Raw genomic sequence first — 11,402 nt, 5'->3', positions numbered from 1 at the left:
GAGGGAGGATATCAAAATAAGTGGCTAGAGAGGAAGGAGGAGCTTGAGGTGGAAGCCGGAATGTGTGGGAACTGGTGCTGTACTTGCTCACCAAGCACCCTGGTTAGAGCTGAAATAACTCTTTTATGCCACAAACTTCTAAGAGACATAGTTGGGACCAGAACTGGCGCCTGCTGACTTCTGGGTAATCCATCCCTGGTTGTGAAGGGACGGCCGTGCCGCCACGATGGCTCCGAAATACACCAAGAGTTTATTTTCGGGGCTGCTCGTAGTCCAGTCCTACTTGGGTTTCCCATTTCCTATCAGCCCCAAGCCACCCACGGATGCTCCCCGCCTCCAGACATCGCCCTCCACTAGGTTCCCAGATCGCTTTTAAAACGAGACCAGGGGCCGGTCGCGGTGGCTCACGCCTGTAATCCCAGCACTTTGGGAGTCCGAGGCGGGCGGATCACGAGGTCAGGAGTTCGAGACCAGCCGGGCCAAGACAGTGAAACCCTGTCTTTACTAAAAATACAAAAAAACTAGCCGGGCGTGGTGGTGTGCACCTGTCATCCCAGCTACTCGGGAGACTGAGGCAGGAGAATCGCGTGAACCCGGGAGGCGGAGGTTGCAGTGAGCCGAGATCGCGCCATTGCACTGCAGCCTGGGCAACAGTGCGAGACTCCGTGTTAAACAAACAAACAAACAAACAAACAAACAAACAACGGAACGCGACCAGGAGTCCCGGAAGCCTGCGTGCACGAACTCCCAAGACCACAAGTCCCAGCATGCAACGCTCCCTGTTGGAAAAGGGCCTACCTTAGCCACTAAGTGGACCATCATGCAACGTTCTCTGATGGGGCGGGGCTCTCCACAGGGGCGGCACACTTGTGGCGTCGCCTCAGCAACTCCAATTGCGTGACAGAATGTGCTTCCGCTTCCGCCTCTGAGCCCTATGAGCGAGAGTTACGCTACTTAGTCGTCCTGACGCCATTCCTCTGCGACGGCGCGGGTCTGGAGCTTCCGCGCGGTGGCCTCGCTCTCCTGTAAAACGCTAGAGCGGCGGCTTGTTGCCTGCGGCCTCTGACCTGACAGCGAAGGGGAAAGCGTCGAGATGACTGACCGCTACACCATCCATAGCCAGCTGGAGCACCTGCAGTCCAAGTACATCGGCACGGGCCACGCCGACACCACCAAATGGGAGTGGCTGGTGAACCAACACCGCGACTCGTACTGCTCCTACATGGGCCACTTCGACCTTCTCAACTACTTCGCCATTGCGGAGAATGAGAGCAAAGCACGAGTCCGCTTCAACTTGATGGAGAAGATGCTTCAGCCTTGTGGACCGCCAGCCGACAAGCCCGAGGAGAACTGAGACGCTGCCTTACCACCGCTGTGCGGGGCACCTCTCCCAGCGTTCTTCCGGTTTGCCAATCCTCTTGAGTATTCCTGTCTCCAAAAGACCGGCTCTCCATGGCTCCTGCGCCTCGTGCTTTCCGCGTACAGAAGTGCTTGCCCGGGGAGTCCCGCCTGACCTGCCTTCATGTGGACCCTTAGAACAGCATTGGGAGACCAGCAGGACTCCTGAGAACTGTGCTGGTGGAGAGGTCCTAGAGCCGGCAAGCGTTTGAGAAGAGGGCATGGCGGTGGAGTGAGATGGGATTTGGCGTCTCGTTTTTGGCTAATTGATTGTCATTGGCTTTTTCCATAAAGTTTAGAAATCGTTCAGTCTCGTGGTGTGAACTTCCTGTGTTAGGGTGGAAGGCTCCGGAAAGAGCCGAGCGGGAAGTGGGTTTAGGTGAGGGAGCGCATGCGAGTGTCCATGGCCAGGCACTTAGATCCGCCCTGTCTACCTTTATAATTAATTCCCCGACTGCCATTTCTCCCAAGAGCGTTGTTTTCAGGCTCACGATGCCTTCAGTATTGAAATTTGTGGTTATTATACCCCATCTTCTTTTTCTCCCGTTTTAAAAGTCTTTGCAGTCTTTGCTGTCATTGTCCTCCCTAGCCTCTTTAAAATGCATCTTTTCTTTTTCTTGGGAATTTGTGGCCATGTCTCCAGAAATGACAAGCTGGCAAGCGAGTTCATCCATTCTACATTCAACAAATATTTGTTGAGCTCTATGTGACAGGCATTTTCCCATGTTCTTGGGGCTTACATTATGCTGGTGGTGGAGAAAGGAGGTCAAACACTGTAGACGTAATAAGCAAATGTTAGAAGATGCTGCGGGGAGGGGAGGACAATGTATGTGTTGCGGGTAGGAGTAGCTGGTAGGGCTGTAATCTTAAATATGATGCACAAGTTATTGAGATGGTGACATTTGAACAAAGACTTTAGGAAAATGAGGGAAATAGCCATGCGGAAAACTGGAGAATTTGCTTTCCATGAAGAGTTAACTGCCAGTGCAATGGTACTAACGCTGGGAGTATGTATGGCTTATTGGAGGAACTTCAAAGAGGCAAGCATGGCTGGAGGGAGTGAGCAAGGGGAAAAATAGAGGGACAGGTAATGGAGGGGGAACCAGTAGAGTCTTGTAGGACAATATGTGAACCTCTGAGGAGCCATTGGAAGGTTGTGTTTTTTTTTTTTAATTTTAGTTTTTAAAAATACGAGATGGATCTTGCTATGTTGGCCAGGTTGGTCTTGAACTTGGCCTCAAGCAATCCTCCCACCTCAGCTTCCCAAAGTGCTAGGATTACAGGTGTGAGCCACAACTCCAGACCATTGGAAGGTTTTTAACGCAAAGAAGTCACGTGACCCGGCATAGCTTAAATCTGGTGGCTTTGGAACTCCAGGCTGGAGTGCAGTGGCACGATCATGGCCCACTGCAGCCTCAACTTCCAGGGCTCAAGCAATCCTCCCACCTCAGCCTCCCAGGTAGTTGGTACTACAGGTACGTGCCACCATGCCCGGCTAATTTTTGCATTTCTTAGTTTTTTTGTAGAGATGGGGGTCTCATGTTTCCCGAGCTGCTCTTGAACTCCTGGCTCAAGCAATCCACCCACCTCAGCCTCCCAAAGTGCTGGGATTACAGGTGTGAGTCATTGCTCCTAACTTTCCATTACACTAGAAAATTGTTGAAGACACCAAAGAGCCTCTGTTTATGTGGATTATGGCTGTTGATATTCACCATAGAAATGAAAACAAAAGTTTTAATTCATTGAAAAATAATGACAATTCTCAGAAAGGTCAATGGTAAAAATAATGATAATAAAACCATTTCATGTTAACAAAAAAGTTTTTGTTTTATGAAAAATGGCAATTTACCAAGACATAATTTAGTGAGAAGAATGGCTTTTAAGAAAAACCGGTTTTTCAGAGGTCTTCTGTGTTTGGCTTTATAAATAGAGGACAGCTTGATTCTCATATCTGCTTTTGCATTCAAACTGTTTGGATATGAAATTTTTGTTGAAGTATGAAAAAATCCACTTCTCATAAATATTTAGTATGGGAGGAATATTTAGCTTTTCCAAATAGATGTACATATACTTCTTTGATATTCTACTAAAACCCAACAAGTGGTAGTTTCTTAAAGGTTAGTTACAACATGGAATCTGAAACCGGTTTAATGAACTTTTTATTCTGTTCCATTGAAATTCATTCATGTATCTTGAGCTCTGAATGCATCTTTTACCCATACCTAATTTAGAACGTCATGCATCAGTCATCTGAAAAGTAATGGGTTACTGAGTTACACAGACCTTCCAAATGTTGTTACATTCATTATACATATCAAAAATCACATTGATTAATATCATCCCTGTCTCAGGAAGCTCTTGTAGTATTGGGAAACTGAAAAACCTACTGTGAAGGTATAAGTTTTCCACAAGTTTAAGTTTTTACTTGATAGCTTGAACTTGATCAACCTATCAAGCATGAAGTTGATAGCAAATATTATTGTTTTCCTTTAAGTGAAAGGCCCACTTGGTTCATTTTCACGAAAATGTCTGCCAAATACATACCCAAGACATACTGAAGTCTGAGTAACAAGTTACAGTTTGTCATTTTTTCATGTAGAAATGTGCCTTGAAAAAAAAAAAGGCCGCCAATTCAGTTTGCAACTCAAATAATAAAAAGTGTTTTTCCTTGAGCAAACTACTGTCCTTTGGTAGGCAGCAGAAATGCTTTATGCATATTACCAATTTCATCACACAGAATATTAAAAGATATCTTAAGGGCTAAGATTTCATAAAGTTAGTAATTTTTACTGCTTCATCAAGCACATTCTTAAGTGAAACTGAGTTTTTTTGTTTTTGTTTTTACTGAGGGTGCATGGCAATGAAGTATACAATGACTAGCAATACATTTTTGTGCCCCTCTATTGATTCATGCTAAGTGCTGGTAGTTTTATCACTATTGCTTTTGCACCATCTGTGCAAATGCTAACGGTAAGAAAGGCAAGTAAAATCTTACTTTTACGAAAATAGTTTTGGCTTCACAGTTTCCCTGGGATTTCTTTCTTACCATTTTTACTGGAAAGAATGACTGATAGGAGATTAAACTATGATTGTTTACACTTGGGTATTTGGCAGATATTTTATCAAAAATGGATGATATTGCTGGGCGTGGTGGCTCACGCCTGTAATCCAAGCACTTTGGGAGGCCTAGGCGGGTAGATCACAAGGTCAGGATATCGAGACCATCCTGGCTAACACAGTGAAACCCCGCCTCTACTAAAAATACAAAAATTAGCTGGGCGTAGCGGCATGCACCTGTAGCCCCAGCTGCTGGGGAGGCTGAGGCAGGAGAATGGTGTCAACCCGGGAGGTGGAGCTTGCAGTGAGCAGAGATCGTGCCACTGCATTCCAGCCTGGGCGACAGAGCAAGACTCCGTCTCAAAAAAAAAAAACAAAGGATGAAATGGGCCATCACTTCAAGAAAAACAGTAGAACTGTGGTTTCAGATGATCGCTGTGGCTGCTGTGTTGAGAATAGACTGGGGTAATGTAAAAGAGAATAGATTGTAATAATTGGCAATTAAATTAAAATGTCAACATTAATTTTTTTTCCTCTTTAAAGAGTAGCAGAGTCACACTAAGTCACCATCCTTACAAAACTTGATAAAGGTATACAAAGTGTCATTAGAGTGAGCTCCTGTCCCCAATTCAAGGCTGTAGCAGTAGACCAAGAGAGATGACAGCCTGCATTGGAGATAGAGAGGAAAGGACTGGATATATGGTATGGGATAGCATATGTAAAGAAATGAGTAACGTGTACAGTAAGAATTTAGAAGGAAGTCAGTAACTTAAAGACCTCCATGAAGAATGAGGTTTCACAAAGGCAAGGATTTTGGTCTTTTTACAAACCAATATATTCTAAGTATCTAGAATGATGTCTAACACATCCCAGATGTCCAATAAATCTTGAGTGTTGCATATCAAAGGACAGGGCTTAATCCAGGTGATATATTGGGCCCATGCTAATTCATGTTCTTAGGCAGTCTTTAAGTTTACCATAATAGGTAATACCAAAGAAGAGCCATTTGAAAACATGTTTCCTATAGTATTAACATATTGAGCATTTTTATGGTGTGCTAAGTGTTTTGTGTGATCTTTAGGAGGTACTGTCTTCATTTTACAGATGAAACAGGTTCAGAAAAGTAATTTGCACAAGATCGCACAACTAGTAACTAGGTTTTTCTAGTTTCGAAGTACAAAGTCTTGTACTGTTGCCCAAGTAGGTCTAGTATACAAAAATAATATTAGAATAATTTGAAATAAGTTGTCTCAGATTTTTTAAATGGAAATACTAAAAGTTTAGTAGATTATATTGAAAGAATATCAGACCAATATGAAAGATCTCATATAACCCTAAGTAAAAAATGTAATTTGAAATATATTGAATAAAGATTGAGTAAAAATAATCCTAGTAGGAAGCATAATTGTTTTGTGTGGAAACACGTTTCAAGTATCTGAAAGTAAAAGTACAGTCTAAATAAATTTAATTGAGCCATTCTGGTTTTGTTGCTCTCTTATAAGAGAGTATTTGTGTTAAACACAGGAGGGCAGCAGATGATACTCAGATGGAAATTACTTTCAGAAAAAGATCTAAACTTGTAGATTCCTGATAACTTCGGAGAAAAATAAGCGGTTTCTATATTTATTTAGAGTGATGTAATTAGAAAGCCACTTTGTAAACTATAGAGAAATGGGCACATTTTTCATTTGACAAATTTTAGTGATCATTTTACAGGTGATTGTATTATGCTTAAAAGTATAGGACAAGATGTGGGCCCCTTGAAAGCATGCTAGTTGGAGATATAAATATAGCAGCACATAAATAACTTTAATATGTAGTAGCAAGTGATTAATGCTAAAGAAAAAATTAGAAAAAAAAGGCTATAGGAGTGTACAGGAAGAGATTATTGCAAACCGCCAGTGAGGTACTGGGTAAGGGCATTGAGAAAGGCATTTGGGCAGGGCCTTGACTAATAAAACTTACACTTTTTTTTTTTTTTTCTGAGATTGAGTCTTGCACTGTTGCCCAGGCTGGAGTGCAGTGGCACGATCTCGGCTCACTGCAATCTCCGCCTCCCAGGTTCAAGTGATTCTCCTTGCCTCAGCCTCCCAAGTAGCTGGGATTACAGGAACCCGCCGGTCTTGAACTCCTGACCTCATGATCCACCTACCTCGGCCTCCCCAAGAGCTGGGATTACAGGTGTGAGCCACCACACCCGGCCAAAACTTACACATTTAAGACTAGGGCAAGGTTTCTTAGCTGCCCTAGCAAGGGCAGGATAATTCAAATCCCTTTTCTCTATTAAAACCTTTTCCAGGCTGGGCATGGTGGCTCATGCCTGTAATCCTAGCACTTTGGGAGGCCAAGGCAGGCGGATCACAAGGTCAGGAGTTTGAGACCAGCCTGACCAACATGATGAAACCCCGTCTCTACTAAAAATACAAAAATTAGCTGGGCGTGGTGGTGTGTGCCTGTAATCCCAGCTACTCAGGAGGCTGAGGCAGGGGAATTGCTTGAACCGGGGAGGCGGAGGTTGCAGTGAGCCGGGATTACACCACTGTACTGAGGCCTGGGCAACAGGGCGAGACTCTGTCTCAAAAAAAAACAAAAAAAAACACAAAAAACAAAACCATCTCCATTACTTCCATTAACTTCTTATGGCTTACAAGACCTCCCACCCTTTGGCCCCTGCTTCCCTGCTTTCATAAAGCTAGAAAACCAGGATCTACATCCTAGGTTGATAATAATAACATAACAATTACTATTTACTATGTGCGCACTATGTGCCAAAGACTAACATCAACATCTCAGTTTTCATGACAAACTTGAGAAAGTTATTATCCCATTATACTAATAAGCAAAAATACTAGGAAAATTTAAGGGTTTTGCCCAGTATCACTCAGCAAGTAAGAGCTAGAGCAGGGACTTAAACTAGTATCCAGTGTCTTCGTGGGGTCGATGAGGGTTTCCAGAAATGTGTTTCACAGAATTCTGATTTTCCTTGAAAAATTATCAATGGTTTTTTGGGGTTTTTTGGTTTTGTTTTGGTTTTGGTTTTTAGGGATAAAGTGGGGGGACTATCTTGGTGAAATAAGTTTCGGAAATGCCATATACCTTGGAGATTCATGATTCAGATTAAAGTTTTATAGTAAGAAATTTTGCTTGACCATCATTTCCTACATTTATTTAATCCTGGAATTTATTTTCTCAAGAAATACAAAGATAATTCTGAGAAAAATATTTGAGGGATACTGCTTTCGGTAATGAAAACATTTTAGAGTAGAGAAATGATGTATTCAACCCTGAACTCAAGGAAGATAAATTTGGCAGCAGTGTGTAGGTTGGAACTCATAGCCACAGATAACTTTCCTTTCCTTGGGTTGTAATTCCATCGCTGAAAGTGAATACCTTTGTGAATGGAAATTCTTTGTTCTCAGCTGCGATTCTTTCCATCTCTCTTAGACTAGCAAATTAAAGATATTACAAAGAAAGGAGACATTAATTATATTGCACAAATTAGTTATGAAGCTATGTACAGCTCATTCTTTTTCAGGACAAGAGCAAGAAGAAAACCAATACATTTTGTTCCTTGATTTTATTAATGTCTGGAAGATGTGTACTGATGAGGCATCAGTACTGAATGATCTGGCAGCCAACAGTTGATCTGCTTTGGAGAGATGACAATTTGTTCTTAACTGGCTTTTCATTTCACGTCGCACATTTCTTCCAGCTCTCTCTGTCCTACATCTTCTTTATGTGTGATACACACATGTGCTCCATCATGCCTGCCCACTCAACCCTGAAATACTGAAACCTGGAGTGGGGGAAATGCTGGTAGGAAACCAAGACATTGAAGAGTCCATCTCATCTCTCACACTACACAAAGGGTCTGGTACAAATGGCTCTTTCAAGCGCTATCTGTGATCTGCGTTAGCTCAGAATCCTTCCTCGTCTCCACTTCCTTCACTTCCTAGCCACTGTTCTCAGTTGTTATCTTGTCCTCTAGGCGTCCCTCTTATCACTCTGTCCTCCTACTTCAGTGGACCTTATCCTTGCTTCCTCCATGTCTCCTCTAAAAACAGTGGCCTTTAAAGCAGAAGTGTCTTCGTAACATTACAAATGAAGGGAAAATACAGGAGGTGATTTAAGGCCCTGTGGTACAGCATCAAAGTGTTTAGGGTGTTCACGACCTCAGCCTCCCTCTCCTCACCTCCAAGCCCCGGACCAGCAGACTAGGGCACTCATCTCTGGTTCTGGCCCACTGCTGTCTGTTTCAGAATTCTGCCTTTAAAACGATATCATTGGTATTAATACTATCTCATTCATCAGTTTTGATATGAGAATCGAATGACGTTTACCTTGTAGAAAAGTTTGTCTCTTTATAATTAAACAAAAAAAAGGTACACAGAATAATATAACATGGAGATACTTCTACCTCAAATTTTGTCCAATTTCCTTCCCTTTTTTCTACTTTTAAAACAATTTGCAAATTATTTATCTATGCCCCTTTTTAAAACTGAAAGGAAGCATTGCAGGTAAAACTATTGTCTCCTTTGGCCATTTGTAGCCCAGTCTCTCCTGTGTCCTCATGTCCAACCCTACCCCCACCACCAAAGTAATCACTTCTATGAGTAAGTTCTTCCCATATAGCCATTAGATTTTATAAACATATATTCGTATCCAGGAACCATATGTAGAAGTGTTATTGTGTTTTTAAAAATATATGTGTATATGCATACATATACCTATGTATAGATACATATATGTGCATATGTATGCATATGTATATATACATATGTATATGTATGTATATGTGCATATGTATATATGTGCATATGTATGCATATGTGTATATATACATCTATATACATGCACACAAATGAAACTATCTGGCAGTTTCTCAAAAAGCTAGACAGAATTATCATATGATTCAACAATCCCATTTCTAGGTATATAACCAAAGGGATTGAAGGCAAGGACTGGAATAGATATTTGTATGCCAGTGTTCAATGCAGCGTTATCTACAATAGCCAAAAGGTGGAAGAAATCCACAGGTCCACTAACAGATGAATGGATACACAAAATGTGGCATATACCCACAATGCAATATTATTCTGCCATAAAAAAGGAATGAAGTTCTGATACATGCTATATAGATGAATTTGAAGACATTATGCTAAATGAAATAAGCAAAACACAAAAAGACAAATGTGGTATAATTTCATTTATATGATGTACCTAGAATAGCCAAATTCACCAGGACTGAAAGTAATAGAGGTTGTTAGAAGTTTGGGGTAGAAGCAATGACATATTATTGCTTAATGGTTACAGAATTTTTGTTTAGGGGTAATGGAAAATTATTTCCAAAATAATCACAACATAGTAGTGATAGTTGTACAATACTGTGAATGCAACTGAATTGGTTGTACACTTAAATAATTAAAATGGCAAATTACGTTATGTATTTTTACTGCAATTTTAAAAATTAATAATACATTTACCAAAACCCATTGAATTGCTCATTTTATTTTTAAATTTATTTCATTTTATTTTTCTAGAGACAGAGTTTTGCTATGTTGCCTAGGCCAGAATGCAGTGACTATTCACGGGCACAGTCATGGCGCACTGCAGCTTTGAACTTCTGGGCTCAAGCAATCCTCCTGCTTCAGCTTCTGGAGTAGCTGGGACTACAGGTGTGTGCCACTGTTCCCTGCTGAACTGTTCACTTTAAATGGATGAATTGTTCAGTAAGTAAATTATATCTCAATAAGGCTGTTTAAAGTAGATATATATGGTATTATATACATATGGGTTATATACGTATTATACATATACATATACGGTATTATACATATAATTGATATTATAATATACCAATGTATTATACATATAATTGTATTACGGTATACACAGATATGGTATTATACATATAATTGAATTATATATGGTATTATATGTTTTGGTATTATATACTATGGTATTGCACACATAATTTAATTTAATATATATAGTTTTTTGTTTTTTGTTTTGAAACAGGGTCTTACTCTGTCGCCCAGGCTGGAGTGCCGTGGTGCGATCACAGCTCACTGCAGCGTCAGCCTCCTGGGTTCAAGCAATCCTCCTGACTCAGCCTCTCACTTAGCTGGGACCACAGATGCATGCCACCACACCTGGCTAATTCTTTTTATTACTGGTAGAGCCAGGATCTCCATATGTCACGCAGGCTGATTCCAAACTCCTGGGCTCAGGCGATTCTCCCACCTTAGCCTCCCAAAGTGCTGGGATTACAGGCGTGAGCCACTGTGCCTGGCCCACACGTTATATTTTTGAGATCTATCCAAGTTAAGAGCTATAGTTATGTAGTTCATTCCTTTTTAACGCTATGTCATAGGAATATACTACACAATTTATACGTGCATTCTCTAATTAAGGGCACTTACAATGCTTGTAGCATTTTATTATTTCAGACAGTGCTGCAACAAACATTCTCATATACGTCTCCTCAGATGCGGGCAAAATGTCCTCAGTATATAGGTGTGTTTCATGTGTTTTCAAAGATTTAATGTATTATATGAATGTAGCCTTCTTATTTTTAGAACCTTTACTCTCAGCCATTTATTTAACACACATTTATTGAACCTGCACTGGGGCAAATGGGGTCATGGCCTCTGTGGATCTCACAGTCTGCAGCAAAGGAGGCATGTAATCAATTGGTTAGAATAAGAGGTGATGGACTCTTGAACACTTCAATCTCTACAAAGCAGCTCCTTCCACTCTGTTTTTCATCTGGACACACCTCAACTTCTCCCTCTTCCTTTCCTCTGCTTGACCCCTTTTCCTCCCACCATTTCCAGTTGTTATGTAAACTCCTCAACCAGTCTTCTAATTTTCTCAGCCTCTCTTTCAAGAGAGGTTCTTTAATCTTACTTCGTCCATCTCACCTTGCAAAAAGTGTGTCAGCCTTA

The 11,402-nt window shown here is 41.3% G+C and overlaps 1 protein-coding gene across 1 annotated transcript; it reads left to right on the top strand.

The window, feature by feature from the left end:
• Positions 1-912: 912 nt before the first annotated feature.
• Positions 913-1,707, top strand: SF3B5 (splicing factor 3b subunit 5). Its single transcript, XM_055266321.2, has one exon. It carries the CDS (start codon positions 1,094-1,096, stop codon positions 1,352-1,354), a length of 261 nt encoding a protein of 86 aa, XP_055122296.1. The 5' UTR covers positions 913-1,093; the 3' UTR covers positions 1,355-1,707.
• Positions 1,708-11,402: the final 9,695 nt, after the last annotated feature.

This window comes from Symphalangus syndactylus, chromosome 2, assembly GCF_028878055.3.
Source record: "Symphalangus syndactylus isolate Jambi chromosome 2, NHGRI_mSymSyn1-v2.1_pri, whole genome shotgun sequence".
NCBI classification, from domain to species: Eukaryota; Metazoa; Chordata; class Mammalia; order Primates; family Hylobatidae; genus Symphalangus; species Symphalangus syndactylus.
The sequence above is the reverse complement of the archived record's forward strand: the minus strand, read 5'-3'. Positions and strand labels throughout refer to the sequence as shown.

Bases quoted from the DNA above. Each gene is read 5' to 3' on its own strand.
- SF3B5 (XM_055266321.2), top strand. From the start codon at position 1,094: ATGACTGACCGCTACACCATCCATAGCCAGCTGGAGCACCTGCAGTCC.